An 18,730-nucleotide genomic window follows, 5' to 3' on the forward strand; every position below is an offset into this window, starting at 1 on the left:
CGTCCGTATGATTTATTCCTTGGCGAAACAGTCCCGAGCGATTTCCCTGGAGTTCTAGACCGATTCCTCGCGTGTTGACGGACAGAAGGACTCCTGACAATATCTTTCCTGTAAGCTTAGGGTGTCCTTTCTGTACACTTCGCTGATATACTCAACTAAGGTAATGGCTTCAGCTGTCGTGATCGGGGACTGATGGATGCAGTCTGTGAGATACAAGCGAGCCCGTTGAAAGGCAAGGTTATCATCTCTGAGGAAAAGTTCATGCCTGCAGAGAGCATCCGTTATTTGTCCCCATCGTGCGTCCTCGACAGGGCCCTGGCGGACACGAAATAGATCCCTGTCCCAAAACAGGAGTTTTTTGTCCTGCGCCCGGACGAGACCACATGAAGGCACAATAAAGTTGACAATGTTGTAATCTTGTATCGGCAAAGCGTTGTTTCGATTGCACGTTTTCTTCTCGTTCAGAAGAACAACTCCCTTCCGCGAACCGAGTCAAAAAACCTCTGACACGAAAGCTTACTCCATTATTCCAATCTCCAGGACACGAGTGAGAAAGTGTGTGAGCTATCATTCGAAGAGAACGACGCACTCGTCCCGTCGCTGGCATCCCCCTGTGCAGTCCAAAAGGTTGAGATTCGTAACTGGGCATGATCCCTCCAGCTGAACTCTGATTGCCAGATGATGGGCCATTAGGAGACGCGATGAAGGGCTCGTGGGGGCTTTTTGGATCCAAATTTGTCAATGGGTTTGACATTGTCAACTTGTATACTGGTAACTGAGCCCATCGAGTCCCAAAGTGGGTAAGCGGGATACCTGTCCTTCCCATCCAGCATCGAGCCCACTCGTCATCTTGGGCACTGAAACGGAATTCGTGCTCCTGTGGGAATCGAGTAACTTCCTCTTGCAGTGTGGACAAGATAGCATTGCAGGATGAATGACAAGTGTTTGTTTGGATGTCGGCCGGTTGGCTCGGCTGCATTGACATAGTGGCTGCTCGGCCGATGGAGAGCTGTACATTATCTTCCAGAAGAGGGCTAGATGCTGCAGTGAAAGATTGAATGATAGTGGTGCCGAAAATGGAGCCACCTGCTCGACCAATACTGTCCGAGACAGGCCACGATCGGCTCATATAAGTATCCATCTTGTCGTCTTCAGTATAGGCGCCGGCTGCAGTGAGCAGTGTCCTGTTATTCAGTGGCTGGATTGTCCACCCCCCGGAGAAGCAGGCGGTTGTAACGATTGCTATCGGTACATCGTCAGCAACAGCGGACTTGATGGCGTCAAATCGCACAATAGCTGTATCGTCATTGAATTCCCTTGAGTAGTCCAAATAGATGCCTAGATCAGGAGTGCCGTGGCCGAAGACAAAGGCTACTATGGGGCAGGGCGGCGTTGATTCCTGAGCAAGCTGGCTTGCGGATTGGAGCACGTCGATGAATCCTTTGCAGATGTTTTCGGGGGCATGGACCTGCTGCGAGTTAGGCACAAGAGAATGAGGTCCTTTGCAGGTAACATGCATACCGTCAGTGGAGTGAGATTCCTTGCTTAACCAAGCCTTTGCTAAACACCACTTTGCGTTCATTGCAGGGGTTTCCATGAAGAAATCCAGGTTCGTGTTGCGGATGATCCTTGATAAAGTCCAGAAAAGAGTGCTCTGAATCTGCAGCAATCCAGACCTGCTGCAAGCCCTAATCTTTCAGCAGATAATTGAAGGCAGAGAAGTCGGACATGAACCAGCTATCGCAGTCTTCCTCTAGACACTGATGGTTGGCCTGGACACCACATACACCGATAATGATGGTGTCTTGGTGAATGTCGGGTAGCGTGTGTGATGGGATCAAGGGGGGCAGTGTCTTCCGGCCGTAGTACGCCGCGCTGGGGACAAGATTGGCCATCGTGGAGGGATACTCTGTGCGGATGAGAGAGACTGATGATGATGATGGAGGAAGAGCAAAGAGCTGATCTCCTGGGGCAATCTGAAGTGTACTCAGGAATAGGTGTGGAAGCTGATGAGAGTTGGAGGAAAGAAGGAAGAGAGGGAGGGGGGGGGAAGTGGCAAGCAGGCACCTTGAATATGGGGGAGGAGCCACCATGGAAGATTTGGTGAAGGTGGCTGAAGTCGTCAACTTTCCCTCCCCAACCTCATTCTGAGAGTGTCATCGATGGCCAAAGGGGGTCATAAAGAACCTCAAGATTCGAGGATGCATCAGTCAACGCTGCCAAGGTTATTTACCCAGCACTATCTGTATATATCTAGACCACAGAAGAGTATCTCGAAGCTAATACATCGAAGTTGTTAGTGGATTGTCCAGTGCCTGTGGAATTTTGGATGTATCGCGAATCTCCTCACGACAGATCAGCAGTCCAGAGTACCATCCTCGGATTTTGGTCAAGAGTGCACCCACCAGCCTGTCTGCACCCCCCTCTGTTCTATCTGCCAAGAGCAACCTCTTAGCCAGTGCAATCTCGCGAGAGCCATACATCCATATGTAGATCTCCCAAAAGCATGCTTGCCAGCCGCTAAAGCCTCGCCCTCCAGAGCCACCAACACTCTATCATGTGGGTGATCCTTGCAGAATGCATGGAGTTTTCCAAGTGGCCCCTTGGTCTCGATAGAAATCTCCTCAAGCATGCTAATTAATAATATTAGCAGAACTTACAACATTTCCGCCTCGCAGCTTGGAGATGACGGATGAAAGCGATGGATAGCCTTGATCCCAAAAGCTTTCAGCATCAAGACAAGCTCAAACCTTGTTGGATGCTTCTTCGTCTTTCTGGATAATCCACGCTCGAGGCCTCTTCATAGGATCCATGACCCTCATCGACGTGCACCAGCTCAAGGCCGTCATTAGTACGGACCGCAAACCCCTGAAGTACTTTCTTTGCTCATGGGCCTTTCGCTTCCTCGAGTCTGCGGTGATCCAAAAGTGCACAAGCGCGGCGTGTATGATTTGAATTCGGTCGTCAGGTACTGGTTTTGAAACTACTTGACTGCCTCCTAGACGTCACCGTGCAAGTTCAGATCCCCAACACCGAATGCCGGTATGGTGAGAAATGAATATTGGGTGTACCCCTGGTTCTTGTCGTATGATTGCTGGGTCTTAAGCGGAATGAATCGTTGACAGCTAGGGGCGCTTGAGTTGAATTCTCGAAATGCGCGGGCATCGTCCAAGATATGAGCGCCGCTGATACTGCCATCTAGGCCCTAGCCATATAGCCTCTCCAACACGGTCTCTTCAACATGGCCTCTTCTTGGGACGGTTCCGGGGAGGGTGATGGGGTGTTGCCGACGCCAAGCCGTAGTCTTGAGATCTCGAAGACGCGCACGGCTGAAAAGGGTGCAAAATGGAAAAAAAGCTCCCGATATTCTTCGATTGATTCAATCCACTGAACAGAGAGTGTGCGGCGAAGCAGTCCATTTTGGGGTCATCATCAGGCAACGATCCCAGAAAGTTATATGGTCTCGTGACCGCAAGTTCTCCCGTTCTGCCTGTTTTGTTGTGCCATAAAGACAACATCCCTCGGTGAGTTGGTCATTCCAGGGAGTCAGAAGGCTGTCTAATGCATGCCTGTTGAGTGGAAGGGGCAATTACGAAATCCTCAACATGCTGATATGATGAACATGTCGCGGTTACGGGCACATCAGCAGCAGAGAACCGGCTCTCCACGGCCATGGTCGATGATGGTTTTCATTTAACAAGCGAGGGGGCGAATAGCATAAGGAGGGCCTTGGGAAGGAAGAACGTGGGAGTGGTAAGTCATGAGGTTGGAAAGCCACAAGGTTGGGATGTCACGATATTGGGAGGCCGCGAAATCGAAATGCCGCGACATTAGAGAGCCGCATGGACAAGAGAGAAGAGAAATGCACGCAAGTTCGAAGGATGAAGTAGGATTGGGGACGGTAGGCGGTGGTGTGGGGATGCGGTGAAGAGGCACACCAGAAACCGTGCAATAAGGCACGTGACTAGGCGTGTTGCTGGACTAAACCGCTGCGCCACTAAGTAAAAATTTAGGCCTGATTACTTAGGTGGCTGTAGCAGCCGGTTATACGTCTCTCACAGTCTGACACGCACTGCCAGGCAAAGCTGGATCTCGAGGTGCAGGCGCGCGCCACCTTTAATACTACTTAAAACCCCTAAGCCTGGCATTCATACATGGCTCACCCCACGCACCACCACCTGAAAGCAGATTCCACCAACTTCTTTGAGCAGGGAGGCACTCTATACAGACGGGGAAACAACAGCGTCGTATTTCTTCAGTTCTTCTCTTCAACTCTCTACTCGATACGAGCCCATCAGAAAAGAGAAGAAAATACATCAACATGCCGCCCCGCGTCCCCGTAGAATCCGACTTCGCCGACCTCCAGGCCACGGTCCCCCACAAACTACACTTCCCCTCGCCGCCCGAGTCGACAACGGCCCTGATGCTCGTCTTCCACGGTCTAGGCGACACACATACCAACTTCTCCGCCTTTGCGCCCTCCACCAACCTCCCCGGCGTCATGGCCGTGACCGTGCGCGGGACGTCCCGTCTGCCCGACTCCCTGGGGCTGGGAATCGAGGGCTTCCACTGGGGCGACGACCTGATCATCGATCAGGCTACGGGCGATCTGGACGACGACGCCGGTTTCGACAAGGCCGAGAAGGTCATAATGGACGAGGTTCTCGGGCGGGTCATCATCGGAGAGTGTGGGTGGGAGACGACCGACGTCCTCCTGTTTGGCTTCGGGCAGGGCGGGACGTTGGCGCTGGGACTGGCGGCGAAGCTGGCCGACCAGAACGGAAAATTCAAGGGCGCCGTGTCTGTTGGAGGATCGATGCCGGCGTCCATGGCTCCGAAATCGGGCAAGAAGAGTGCTACAGAGGTGCTGGTCGTGCAGCTCGAGGATGACGAGCCCGTCAAGAGGCATTTTGACAATGTGCGTGTCGCCAATTGGGATCGGAAGGGCGTAGATATGCCCCGCAACAGGGACGAGATGGTGCCCATAATGAAGTTCTTCGCCGAGAGGTTGAATAGCGGGTGGCCGGGGGACCAGGCTCAGGCTCAGGCTCAGGCTCAGACTCCAGCCCAGTAATTTAAGCTCAAGAGCATACTGAACAACGAGAATCACGTAGCTGCTGTCTGTAGCATCTCGGCGAGGGTATCCCATTTGGCGGCCGAGACATCGCTGCTGGCCCTGGCCACGCTACGCAGCCCGCTGCCCATAAAGCGCAGGTTCTTGTCGAAGTCGGCGTTGATGGCCACGTAGTAATCCGACGACGGCGGCGTCGCGTGGTGCTTCTCGAGCCGGACAGCCAGGTCGAATATGTCGAGGATGCAATGGCGGATGGGGGCGAGACGGGAACCCAGGCATGCCTGGTCGACGACGTTCTTGATGAAGGCGTCGTGGACGGCGGCAATGGCGTCAACATCGTTGGCAGCACCGTGGTCGCGGTCGAGGAGGTCTCGCCGCAACTGAACGGTGCAAGGGGTCAGGACGAGCGTGGCCAGGTACGTCTGTACAGTGGCGCAGAACCACACGAGCTTGTTGCGGCAGAGGTAGTACAAGGCTCTCTCGGGCCAGCGCTCGTGGTCGGTCCAGTAGCCGTCTAGCACGCGCGGGCGATGGAGGGCGTACGTGGCGCGGCGGAGCTGCAGCAGCAGCGTGAAGACGGCCTGGTACTGCTCTTCGACTCCGGGGGAGAGTACCATCTGAATGGGCCAGGGGAGACGGTACGTCAGACGGATGTGAGGGAGTCCAGCCTGGACGCAGTCCCTGGCCTGTGTCAGATCCACGGATTGCCCCGCGTCGGTTACGCTGACGAGCAGCCTGTTCGCGTCGACCTGGGGGTAGTGTTCGTGACCTATGGCTGTCAGGGCCGGACCATCGTGCCATCGCGGATACAGCCCGCCGATGCGCTCGAAGACATCCTGACAGAAGCCAGAGGCTGCCGAGCCATCCGACATGAGGTACAGGAGCTGAAGGGCCTCGAGGGATTGGACAAGGCGGCACTGACCAAACAGGGCATTGCGGAGCGTTGTCGACGTGGCACTGTACCGGCTCTCGAGCCAGCGGTCAAATGCAGTTGCGAAGAGGTACGAGAAGGGTGCTAATTCGGATCCGGGAGGACATACGGTATCGTAACCGAGGTCCATGCCGCTCTGCCGGCCGGGGATGCTTGTGGCCGCAATGCCCAGTTGAGCCAGAACGACAAGGCTCTTGCCTGCATTGAGAATCTTGGAGGCGGCGGGACGAAGAAAGGCGGGAGCGTGCAAGCTGCCGTCAGGGGTCAGGCGGAGGTGGAACCGGCTGCGCCATATATCACTCAAGGCCGTGTCGTGGGTGACCTCGTAGATGAAGAACATCTTGTCATGTCGTAACAATTTCCCCTCGTCCATCCACAGGCGGACGGGACGGAGGTAAACGTTGAAGCACTCGACAAAAATGCGGGCAAGGAATTCGTATAGATCAGGCTTACCGCTCAGCTGCATGAGGTTGGCCTCGTCGTAGAGCAGTTCGAGGTAGCGGAATGGTCCCGGATCGTGCTCCTGGCCTACGCGGGCGATGATGGTCGACAGGATGCACAGGGGCTCAGTCCAGGGGGCCACATCGGTGCGCAGCGACATGAGGCTGGCCACGACGGGGGCGTCCGTATTCCCGGTGGCGGGGGGCGAGGCGAGGCGTGAGTGCATATCGGACAGGCGGGCATCCAGGCTAGAAAGACGGATCACAACGCAGTCCTGGAAGGCTTGGAGGTGCGAGGCGTCGGGGTTGTCCTGCGCAAACTTGCGCAAGCGACGTAGCAGGCGGCCCGTCTCAGTAAATGTGTTGATCAGGGCCCTGTGAGTGTCCCAAAGGAGGTGGCGAGTCTGGAAAGAGGGCAGCGGGTTGCACCGTGCGTCAAATATGGTGGTGTCGAGGCCCTGGAGCATGAATAACACCTCACGAACGACCTGGAGTTCGCTGACGGCTATCTTGCGCGCGTGGCCTGAGGTATCGGTTGACGGCTTCGCGATGCGCCACTGCTGAGCCTGGCAGATAGCCTGGAGCAGGTCGGCATCGTCTGGTCTGATGATGAGAACCTCTGCTGTCCTTCCCACGTCACCATCACCTGAGCCTGTCGTGTCCGATGCTGCATCCTCAGAACGGTCACCAGACAGGTAGTCGTCCTCGGAGCTGCTGTCGTCGTAGCGTATCGTCTTCCACAGGGCAGCGTCATCATCATCCCAGCCGTCCTCGCGCGCCACGGTCTCCCACCTGAGACCCTCTGGGGTCTCCTCCGGGGGCGGATTCAGAGCCTCGACGTCGGCCAATCTCGTCTTGAAGGTGGGCTGGTCCGACAGCTCCAGGAGCAGATGGAGAATGTCGGGATTCCACTTGGAGGGGCATGTCTCCTCGAGCGTGTCCAGACTCTGGCGGAGGACATCAGCCAGACCTTCTCGGTGGTTTATACGGAAGCGCTCCTCCAGCCCATATAGACGATTGGCCACGTCGAACTGGTTCGTACGCAGATATGAGTGTGATTTGAGCTTGGTGAGTACGCCTTGGCGAATGTGGTCAAAGGCAGTCGAGTCTTGAGTCGCAGACAAGCCGGTCGTTGATTGGACCAGCTCGTCGATGATGACACCGAGCCTTGCAGCAAACGCCATTATCTCAACACCATATCAGATGATAGGGTTCGGTGTTGCGTGCTGTGAAGTTTGTCGTCTTGAAGCTGGAGACGCGGTGTGGTATGAGAGCCGCGCCTCTGTTGCTTCCACTGTATTATAGGCGTAAGGTCCCGCTACAGCCTGCCCGTGTAGGATATGTGGAATGACTCCCCAGGCGCTACGGCGGACGCCTTTTAGTGGGCACCTCATCCATATGTGCTAGCTGGCCATGGTACGAACATGTAAAGACTGGACTCGTGGCGGGACCAAGATATCTGCGACGACAGATGTAGAGCGCACAGTTCCCGAGTGTAGGCGCCTATTGTTTCCTACGAGACAGTGAAGAAAGAGAGCAACTTCGGGCACCTTGACGAATGATAGGCGGGACTTATAGGTCTGAATATTCTGTGGCGTACACAACGGTACCGCCACAGAAGAGCCTACAGAGGAGAACTCCCAAGGCGATCCGTTGTGTGGCGGTGTGGACTGTGGCATTCAAAGGATATGCTACCAACGCCTGTCACTGTCAGCATCCCGCAATCCTGGCTCCTATGACCTGTTCTTCCTTGGCAACAGTGACGGGCGTCAGGCACCATGTTGAACAGCCAGGACGAGACACTTACGAGTAGAATCCCAGACCCACTTGGCATCCATGCTCTAAGACTTGGCTCCCGGGTGACGAGCTTCAGCGACTGAATCTGAGGAGGAATATCCACTATTGATAGCTCGGGATGGTATTATGCATCGTAATACGAGAACTCGTATATCCTCACAAGTACTCCTAGTATTCCTAGTATTGGTACTACAGTAACATCATTACATCGTAGTTATAACTATATCCCGAAACCCCTGCCCTCAATCGATATCCGCAGATGATTATTTCCCTTGAGTTTCCGTTATCACTGTTGTTTACACACATTTCCTATCACGGCCAGTAATACTACTGATTTAATGTGTCACGGGCCGGAAAAACATTGGTCCTATAACTTTGGGAAGGGGGGGGGGGGGGGGGGGGGGCTGATCCCAGAAAACAGGTTCCTGAACTCTCATCGAGAGAAAGTTGTTATTTTTATCCTCAATGCTAAAAGAATAACTCTGGCGTGTTTTCATTTCCCTTTTTCTGTTCCTTCTTCTTCTTGGTTATCTTCTTTTATTTTCGCTTTCGCTTTCGGCTCCCCGGTTCTGCTGCCACCGCCATCAACGCCGTTCGTCGTCAATTTACTGGGTCTACGGTACATCACCATCATCCATCTTCCCTCGTCGGTCGAAGCCCTCAGTCGATGTTCCGATATTGGAAATCATGATTTGATTCTCCTAGACACACGCGTCCTCAACTTCTCTACCGCTACCGCTTTCCCTTATTCTCATGGGCCGCTGACGTAATCCGACGCGTACCCACGATCATCAACCGTGCGGCCCCCTCCCTCCGCCCCTCCCCTATCATGACAATAGCACGACCTGTACGGGCGCTCATTGTAGGCGCTGTCCTGCTCTGGTGCTTCCTGATCTATCAAATATTCAAGCCCGTGCCCGAGTTTCACGGCCCTGGCGACCGCTACATCAACTTTGAGCGTGATCCCAACCTTGATCGTAAGTGGTGGCGATAGCTCCCTCCCAACAATACTATCGGTCTAATAGTAGAACTCCGTCGCCTCGCAGCCACGTTCGAGCCAAAGGGAACACTGAGGCGCACGTCTGAACGCTATGCCCCCGACGCCGAGGACCCGGCTCGCATCGATGCCACGCTGTTGGCCCTCGTGCGCAACGAGGAGGTCGACGACATGGTCTCGTCCATGATCGACCTGGAGCGCACGTGGAACTCCAAGTTCAACTACCCGTGGACCTTTTTCAATGACGTTCCCTTCACCGAAGAGTTCAAGAAGAAGACGTCGGCAGTGACTAAGGCCAAATGCAACTATGGTAAGGACAGCCTCCACGCTACTTCTGCTGCGGACCCCTCCTTTGGGTACTGACAAGAGACCCTGTTGTTATTAGAACTCATTCCCAACGAGCACTGGGATAAACCCTCATGGATCGATGACAAGACGTTCAGGCAGTCAGCCAAGGTCCTCGAGTCCAAGGGCGTCCAGTACGCCAGCAAGATGTCGTACCACCAAATGTGCCGGTGGAACAGCGGCCTCTTCTACAAGCACCCTGCCCTTCGCGATACGCGCTACTACTGGCGTGTTGAGCCCAACGTCCACTTCTTCTGCGATGTCGACTACGATGTCTTTGCCTACATGTACGACAACAACAAGACGTACGGCTTCACCATCAACCTCTACGACGATCCCCGGACCCTACCCACCCTGTGGCCCGAGACCGTCAAGTTCCTCGAGAAGCACCCGGAGTACCTCGACGAGAACAACGCCGTCGGTTGGGTCACTGACGACACTCACCGGCCCGAGAACAACCACCGCGCCCAGGGCTACTCGACTTGCCATTTCTGGAGCAACTTTGAGGTTGGCGACATGGAGTTTTGGCGCGGAAAGGCCTACGAGGACTACTTTGACCACCTAGATCGCGCTGGAGGGTTCTTCTACGAGCGATGGGGCGATGCTCCCGTCCACAGCATTGCTCTCGGCCTGTTTGAGGATTCTAGCAAGATTCACTGGTATGTCCTCTCCTCCCTTTCTTCTGTTCCCTGCTCCCCTTCCCCCCTCCCCCAAACTGTGCCAGTAAGTTGCCAACGTATCTTACATAGGTTCCGTGACATCGGTTACCAGCACATCCCCTTCTTCAATTGCCCCAACTCGCCCAAGTGTCAGGGTTGCGTGACGGGCCGTCTTACGGATGGTGAGGCGTGGCTTCATCGCGACGACTGCCGACCCGTTTGGTTCAAGAATGCCGGTATGGGCTGATGATTGACGATTTCATATCCTTTTTTTTCTTTACTACTTGCTACTTCTTTGTTTCGCACCAAAGGAGGTGCGAAATCTTGGGTTCATCGTATTTGGGTCGGTTTCCTGTGGGGAGGGGTTTATAACCTGCTATCCTGGTCAACAACAAAGGCAAGGTTGTATATAATATATAGAGACGAAAAAAAAACAGACTTCTTCACTGATGGGAATGGATGCGCCGGCGCAGCATAATATATATACAAAATCGGACAACTCAGAGACTGAAATGATGTATCTTCTTTTCCGAGGAGAAAACGGAAAAGAAGAGGATGATAAAAGACGAAGAGAGAAGATGAATCACAGAGCGCCATAGACAGTGACAACACCAGACGAGGCTCCCACGCAGAACTGGTCCCCCCATCCGCCGTCCCTCCAATCCATACAGGTCACGACATTGGACCTAGGCTTCTCCTTGCCATCCCTACCGACGACCTTCTTCCGCGGGGCCGCACCCCATGGGACAGCCAGTCTAGCGACGAGTTTGGCGGTGAGGAGATCCCACACCCAGACCCTCCCGTCGTCGCCTTCGGGGCCGGACGGCGGCGGGGCCTCATCCCCGGCGACGACGTACCTCTCCCCCGCACCGAGCATGGACTGCACGCGCAGCTCGGCGTTCCTGAATTCCGGATGCGAGTAGGCCCTGAGGCAGGACCCGGTGTCCCGGTCCATGAGGCGGAGTCTGCTGTCGAGGCTGCCGACCAGGACGGTCCTGGCGTCCCTGGCGAGGCACAGGCTCGTGACGCTGGCGCCGACGACGTCGCTCGTGACGCGGCCGGCCCGCACGTCGTACGACCGCACGCGACCGTCGACACTGCCGGCCAGCACCGTGTCCCCGTGCACGGCGAGGGAGGTGACGGCGTCGCGCGCCTCGTCGAGCACCTGGATCGGCCGTCCGCCTCCGCCGCGCGTGTCCCATATCCGCACCGTCGTATCCGCCCCGCCGCTGACCACCAGGCACCCGCCCGTCCCGGCCAGACGCACGCAGTTGACGCGCGACCCGTGCCCGTCCGTCCCGAAGCGCCGCGTCGTCTTCGCGCTCGCCACGTCCCACACGTACACGGCCCGGTCGCCGCCGCAGCTGGCGAACCGCTCATTATCGTGGGACACGCACACGTCTAGCACCTCGTAGCCGTGGCCCTGGTACGTCTGCACCAGTCTGCCTTCCGGGACTTGCTGCTGCTGCTGCTGCTTCCCCCCCTTGCCGCCACCTTCCTTGGATGCCCGTGCTGGTGCTGGTGCTCCTGTGCTGGGAAACGGATTGTACAGCCGGATGGTCCTGTCTGCTGAGCCTGTCAGGATATATGTCCCCGGTGAGGCAGAGTATGACACGGCGTGGACGGGGCCTTGGGGGCAGAGAGGAGTTAGCAGTCGAATCTGAATGGTGGAAATAACAATCTGAGGTGCCGAGAGAATGAAGACTACCGTTGGACCCTAGCAATTGAGATGCCGGCTTATCTGGGATTCCTGCCATGGTATGTGTTTTCTGTGCGCGTGTCGCTAGTGTCTTGGCCAAGTTTCAATAGTTGTGATGATCAACTTGTCCTTCATGTTACTATGAACAAAGTCTGAAATCTCCCATCTACAACTTAACCTATATAGTATTATATGGGTCGCGACGTCGTCGGAATGTAACGCACCCATCCATAAGAGACTGGAGCAACATCACCATGGTCATGGCCATGGTCGTTAATCGCAAGCACAGTGGACAGTTTCAATGTTTGGTATCCAGGCCAGATGTTTTGATAGTTGAAGGTAAATGCATTCCAGTTGCCCGGTATCCTGTGTATCCTTGCTTCACTCGTTCCCCAAAGTCCCATCGCTACCTAAATTCGACATCTCTCAGCATCGTTTCGACGCAATGCTTCATGTATTTTCGTCCCTCTCTCTTCCACTCCCAAACCCCCCCCACTCCCCAGAAGAAAGATAAAAGAAGAAAAAAAGAAGAAGAAAGACCTTGTCGTACATGTTATAACCCCAAAACACCTTGGAAAACAAGTATGCAAAAGAAAAGAAAAATTTCCCATCACAGTCCCGACATGTACATAGATACACACACACACACACACACACACACACACATATATATATATATATATATGTATATGTATATATGTATATATTCTAGATGAATCCCTCAGGCAGCGCTAGGATAAATCATATCCATATCCCGCGCATACAACTTCCGAATCGGTTCCTTCATCTCCCAGAAGTAAGTCTCGCCCTTGTTCTCCTCGACCTTTGTCACGATGCGGAAGCCGTCCTTGGCGCTAGGAGCACGCGAAGGCCGGTCCCTCACGATGCTGAGCTCTCGCAGGCGCCGGTCAATGGCGAGCTGCACATCCCGAGCGCCGTCCCACACGCTGCACACGGCGTCCACGAGTGGCTTCATGAGACTCACGTAGCTGATGACCTTGTCCACCGACGACAGGGGCTGAGTCGCACTGAGCACGTCCACGGCCTCAGCCACGCCTGTCGACGTCATCGGGAAAGGCATGGTGATCATGACACGTCGCGATCGGAGCACGCTCTCGACAATCTCTGCCATGTCGACCGTCGCCATGGCGGAGTCGTAGCAGCGTCGCATATGGCTCGCTCCCGTCTCCGCGGAGAGCTGATGGGGAGCTCGGCTGTGGCGGTTGAGCTTGATCATCGCATGGTTGCAGAGCAGGTGCATGGCCAGGAACGAGCCGGCCTGGCCAGAGTGGGCTGCGGCGTCGAGGTTCGACCGGCTGAACAGCAGTCGACTGGGGAGGACGGTCTGCCACGCCTCCAGGGCGGTGACCAGGGCGTGGATCTTGGAAGCCTCCGTCTCGGCAGAGATCGGACGGTTGACCAGCCGGTAGAGGGACGACTGGCACTCGGCCCAGAGGTGCACCATCTCGACCAGGTACGCGTCCACCTCCTGGGGCTGGTCTCGCGTCCTCGACATGCTGAGCTGCAGCGGGTTGAAGAACGGAGACTGGTTCTCCATCTGCCGCTCAAAGAGGTAGCGGTCGGCGGGGAGGCGGATATATACATCCTCGGGGTTGACCGACACGATACGCTCCGGGAACCTTCCATCCAGGCGCTCCAGCATGAAGAACGACCACAGGGTGCGACGGCGCGCCTCGCAGTATCCGGCCCTGCTGAGGCCCAGCGGGTACGACGTCATGGCTGCGTCCCTGGTCTTGTCCAGCTCGAGGTTCAGCTGGAGGTGGTTGATCGACGCCGTGGCGGCCGACATGACCTCGGTGGCTTCGACCAGTCGCGACGCCGACATGTAGTAGACGGCCAGGAGAACTCTGGTCTGCGCCAGCTGGAGGCAGCTGGCCAGCGTCATCTTCTGGGCGTAATGCGCCACCTGGGCGTACTCGAAGGCGATGTGCTTGGGGCCCCCCCCCAAGGCCATGCCGACGGCGAGGATGCTGTACAGCAGCATCAGGTCCTCCGGTGACCTCCAGCGGGCCACGTCCGACACCCAAGCCCTGGTGGCCTGTTCGGGGAGGAGCTGGAGGACCATGGTGCTGTTGATGTGAGCGAAGAACTGGGCCACGACGGCGTCGGTCGACTGCGGATTCGCGACGTAGGGGTCCGTCTTCCAGGCCCGGCTCAGGTCGTCTTCGGGGATGAGGCCCGTGGCGGGAGGGGGTGGGGGCAGGTTGGCCGCCGAAAGGATGCGGGGCTCGTCACGGTCCGCCGGGCGCGACAGGGTGGGCGAGCGTTGGGTCCGAGCGGGTGACGGCCCGGCGCCACGCTCGAGCTTGATCCGCTTGTTCGAAGCTCCTTCCAGCGGCGACGGTTGGCGCGCAGGCGGCCGGCCGGGTGATCTAGGGGAGCCGTGGCTCTCGGGCCTCTGGAGATCGTGGGTCCTCGCTGAAGTCACGGGTCTTCGGCCGTCGTCGAAATCGGTCAATGGTGTGGATGGTGATCCATTGTGCCCGCCTCTCGGACTAGAATAAGGGGGTTGGGGGGGAGGGGGGGAGGAAACAGTGTCAGTTCAGCTAGCGCTACGACCACTCCGGGATCCCGCCTCTTGCAGCTTCGCGTGTCTGGCTGTTACGTACGCATTCTTGAACTTGCAGACGCGACCAAACTTCTCGCACTGAACGCAGCGGGGGAAGTCGGGGTCGCACTTGATCTTCTTCTCGCGGCAGGTTACGCAGGCGATGGCCAGCCTCTTCCGCGGCTTTCCAGCCTTGGTCACGCCCCAGTGGGCGTTCACGATCTCGCCGTCGATGACCGTCTTGCAGTGGCTGCCGTCGTCGTAAAAGTAGCAGAGGCCTTCGCCGGGTACGTCGGCGGAGCGGACGAAGCGGGGCAGGAAATGGGTACCGGTCCAGATCTTGGGGCCGAGCCCATCTTTTCGGATGACGCCGTCGGAGCCGGGAAGGGTGGTGGCGGGAACCGGGGGGGTGTTCTGGGGAGCTGGCGCAGCCGAGTTTCCGCGGTCGGCGGAGCCGTGAGAGGCGTCCTGATGAGCAGGGAAGCGGAGCCTGAAGTGATCGCGAGGCTGGGGGTAGGCCGGGCTGCGAGCCTCCAGCATGTATTCGTTCCCCGCGGTCTCCTGGTGTGGCGACCAGGTCTGGTTAGCTTCGGGCTCGGGGCGGTGCTGGTGCTGGTGCTGGTGCTGGTGCTGGTCGTGACGGCCATGGTTCGGCGGGCGAAAGCCGGGGGAGGCGAGGCCGGATCGCTGGCGGCCGAGGAGAGGAGGGCGCTCGGGGTCGAACTTGAAATCGTAGGAGCTCCTGGGCTGGGAAGCCGGAGCCGGGGAAGACAGGGTGGGCGGGAAGTAAGACTCGGCGTAGGAGCGGGCGGTCGAGACGCGCGGACGATCCAGGGGCGAGATGGCGGCAAGCGAGCCGCCGTGCTCGGACATGGGAGACTGCATGGGAGGGCGCGAGGGCGGGGGTCCGAAGAGGCTGCTCAGCGAGGGCAGCTGCTGGTGCGAGGACGAGGACGGGTGAGGGTGGGAAGAAGAAGAGACGGCCGGGAGGCCAGAGGAGGCGGCATCGGCGCCCCTGTCTCCGGGCACGGCCGTGGTCGGGGCCTTTTCATAGTCGGACATTGGAGGGGAGGCCAGCGGTCGCGATGTGTTCCAGGGAGCCTCCGACGGCGGAGTAGAGGCGGAGGCGAATGTCGGGGCACCGGGGCTGGCCAGGTCAGGCGGAGTGGCCGGATGGAGCGAGCGCTGACCAGGATCGATGATAGCTGAAGGCCCCATCGAGAAAGCGTCTCGCGAGTTCTGGGAGGTAGAGAGGGATGGCTGTCGGTCTACCTTTCAGAGTGCGCCTGAGAGGTACAGAGGGTGGTGGTGGTGGTGGTGGTGGTTTTTTTCTGGTTGGTTGTTGGCCGTTGAGAGCGGCCAGCCAGCGGGCCGAGTGGCAGACGCCCTTCAGACGCAGTCACAAGACGCAGGTTGCAGCGATGACGAGGAGGAGGATCATGCAGTGATATCACGGCCACCTAGCAGTTCCGGTACATCAGGTAGGCAGGCGTAGAAGGTTGAGAAGTTGGGGTGAAGTTGGATGGGGGGGGGAGCTGGTATTTTGGCGTTGTAGTTGTAGCAGTAGCAGTAGCAGTAGCAGTAGCAGTAGCAGCAGCAGTAGTAGTTGTAGTTGTAGTTGTAGTGCTCGAGGATCATGAGCAGGAGAGAGAGGGAGAGAGAGAGAGAGGGTAGCAGTAGCAGCTGCAGCAGTTGCAGCAGTCAGCAGTACTAGTAGTATGTGATGATGATGTCGGGACGAGATTTCCGAAGTGGAAGTCGAATCCAAACAATGTTCCCGCAGGGTCTGTTCGTGACGGCAGGGGAAGCAGCGTGGAGGTTGCGTAGCGAGAATGGAGAGTGAGACATCAGGGAAGGAAAGACGAGAAGGAGAGAGTCCGAAGGTGGCAGACCGGCAGGGCGATGGCACGACAGCTGTACATGTAGTAAGTAGTGCACTCGTCACAGCGGTCGGTATCATCTGTAGATCAGAGAGACGGACCCTTGGGGAAGGCCGAACACACAGGCCGCAAATGAAGGGGAGGAGGGGGGTGTGTGCTGTGTGTTGTGTGCGTGTGTTGTGTGTGCGTGTGTGCGTGTGTGTGTGTGTGTGTCCGTCCGTCCGTCCGTCTGTCTGTCCCGCTGAGTGCGTCCGGTGTTGGTGGGAGGGCGTGTGAGAGGCGACCGCCGTCGAGACTCTCCCGGGTCTACGCTCTACTGGCCACTACTCCGTGGTCGTAGGAGATATTGGAACCAACGGCGCCAACGGGCTGGGTTTAGATTCTGAATCTGCGGCTTGGCTGCAGAAGAACCGGGAACAGAAGCCACGGTCCCACGGTGCCACGGTCCCATGGGAGTAGCGTTAGCACTATCCGGTCGAGAAGGCAGGATCGAGAGAGAGGGACAGGCGTGCTGTAAGTGGTTCGCAAGAGCGCGACGGCAAGAACCGTTCAGCTAGCGGGTTGCGGCGGATGGTACGGAGCAGTACATGTACGAGCTCACCCTCCGCTGCTGTCGTCGAGCGTACAGCTTAGCTGCTCGGTAGCTACCAGCTGGTGGTACCTGTACATGTATACGTATGTATATATGTGTGCGTGTATATATATATATATATATATATATATATATATATATGCTGCTAGCAGTACGGATACGCACACAGTACTAGTAACCTGTAGTCGTATCCGATACATGGTCGGAGTAGCGTGGCGTACTCGGCAGTACGGAGTAACATTGCACGGTATCAGCATTATTACTAGTCTTACCTGCATTCTCACCTGTATCACCTGTACGGACTGCAGAGCAATCTGTACAGCTACCGATGCCATCTGCGAATCTACGAGCGCGAGCATAGTAGCGGTACGAGCACGTTGCGGAGGCACGAGACCGGCTACACCCCACGCGGGCTTCTCTGCTTACGAGGACTACGAGTCGTCGCAGCCGTCGTAGTCGTCGCGGTTCTGTTCCTCGTAGTTTTGGCAGTAGGAGTACTCCGTACTCCGTACCCTGGTAGCATCGTACCTGGATGTATCCGTACGTGTACGGGTACCCGCCCTCGTAACCGCTAGCATGTAATACCGTCATTACTTCTTTGGGTATTTGGTGGTAGTACTCATCACTATGCTGTCATCATGTCGAGAGTAGGTGATGATCTCCATACTACGGACTATACATGTACGTGACGTCCAGAGACGCGATGCCATCATACTATCATTCCTGCCTGCAGAGCGACGACGACGTGATGATACCCGTTCTACCTTCTACCAGGTAATACTCGCACTCTTCTTCCGCACCGCCGATGCCACAGTCCACGTATGCCGCGGCACTTGACCTGGATCGTACTACGGCTCCGGAGTATTACTGGATTCGTACCGAGATGCGTAGGTATCCGCCCCGACATTGGACTATGGACTATGCAAAAGGTGTACACGGCTTTATTGGCGCTCGTCCCACCCCCCCCCCCCCATGTGCGCCAGAAGTTGGCCAGAACCAGGTCGGTGCAGAGCACGTACCGTCCGGGCAGCGCGTGTGCCTAGTCTCGTTACGAGATATTTTTTCCTCGTCTCGTCTCGGCATTGTCAATTATCAACCCGCACTAGGCGTTTTTTCGACGGGGCTCGACGCATGCTCGCTGTTTAGCGTTCTTCCTGCTCCCTGAACCGTGAGGAACAGGCTTGCCTAGTTGGCGGTCGAGCGATGCTGCATGACGTGTGCGCGCGTGTGTGCGTGTGCGTGTTGCGTTCGAAACCCATACGGGGCATGATAGGCCCAGCCACTATCCCGTCGGGGTAATGATGCCAATTGCTGACGGGGAGGGGAGAGGGAGAGGGAGAGAGTGAGAGAGAGAGAGAGAGAGAGAGAGGCCAAGAGCCGAAGCCCTTGCCGCAGCCCGCGCTGGTTCATTAACGTCGGAGGCAGGTGGCACCCCGTGGATCCGTGGATCTGTGAAATCCACATGGCTGTAGTGGTACTCCGTACTCCGTACCCCGTCCACCGATTACCAAGGGCTTACGAGTTTTGACGGAAGAGTCCCACCGACGACAGCGGTCTGTGGGACCCTCTGGGGACTCGCGCGCAACGTATCCCACACGAGTGGCCAGATGTCGCTCTTGCCAAGGAGGGAGGGAGAGAGGAACGCACGACCACCGTCATGACGTGCGGAGACAGATACGGAGTAGAGAGACGCACGGAGAAGAGCTCAAAAGGCGGAAGAAGGGGGGGGAGGAGGAAGGGAAGGGGA

General features: G+C 56.8%; 5 protein-coding genes across 5 annotated transcripts; 2 read left to right on the forward strand and 3 right to left on the reverse strand.

Annotated features, from left to right (window-relative positions):
* Positions 1–567: 567 nt before the first annotated feature.
* Positions 568–1,895, reverse strand: GMORB2_3354 (uncharacterized protein; the record flags this gene model as incomplete). The annotated part of the gene is made up of 3 exons (XM_035465330.1): positions 568–719; positions 814–1,628; positions 1,729–1,895. 3 exons carry the CDS (start codon positions 1,893–1,895, stop codon positions 568–570), a joined length of 1,134 nt encoding a protein of 377 aa, XP_035318879.1.
* Positions 1,896–4,321: 2,426 nt separating this feature from the next.
* Positions 4,322–5,074, forward strand: GMORB2_3355 (putative esterase; the record flags this gene model as incomplete). The annotated part of the gene is made up of 1 exon (XM_035465331.1): positions 4,322–5,074. One exon carries the CDS (start codon positions 4,322–4,324, stop codon positions 5,072–5,074), a length of 753 nt encoding a protein of 250 aa, XP_035318880.1.
* A 32-nt stretch (positions 5,075–5,106) lies between these two features.
* GMORB2_3356 (gamma-tubulin complex component 5) lies at positions 5,107–7,629 on the reverse strand (the record flags this gene model as incomplete). The annotated part of the gene is made up of 1 exon (XM_035465332.1): positions 5,107–7,629. One exon carries the CDS (start codon positions 7,627–7,629, stop codon positions 5,107–5,109), a length of 2,523 nt encoding a protein of 840 aa, XP_035318881.1.
* Positions 7,630–9,071: 1,442 nt separating this feature from the next.
* GMORB2_3357 (uncharacterized protein) lies at positions 9,072–11,658 on the forward strand (the record flags this gene model as incomplete). Its single annotated transcript, XM_035465333.1, is given in 6 exon segments — positions 9,072–9,219; positions 9,271–9,549; positions 9,625–10,243; positions 10,334–10,479; positions 10,915–11,162; positions 11,167–11,658. Coding segments are annotated over 6 exon segments (1,932 nt in total).
* A 690-nt stretch (positions 11,659–12,348) lies between these two features.
* Positions 12,349–15,729, reverse strand: GMORB2_3358 (Fungal specific transcription factor domain; the record flags this gene model as incomplete). The annotated part of the gene is made up of 3 exons (XM_035465334.1): positions 12,349–12,390; positions 12,775–14,458; positions 14,573–15,729. 3 exons carry the CDS (start codon positions 15,727–15,729, stop codon positions 12,349–12,351), a joined length of 2,883 nt encoding a protein of 960 aa, XP_035318883.1.
* Between the last annotated feature and the right edge of the window lie 3,001 nt (positions 15,730–18,730).

This window comes from Geosmithia morbida (assembly GCF_012550715.1).
Source record: "Geosmithia morbida isolate 1262 chromosome Unknown scaffold_17, whole genome shotgun sequence".
In the NCBI taxonomy this organism is placed as follows: Eukaryota; Fungi; Ascomycota; class Sordariomycetes; order Hypocreales; family Bionectriaceae; genus Geosmithia; species Geosmithia morbida.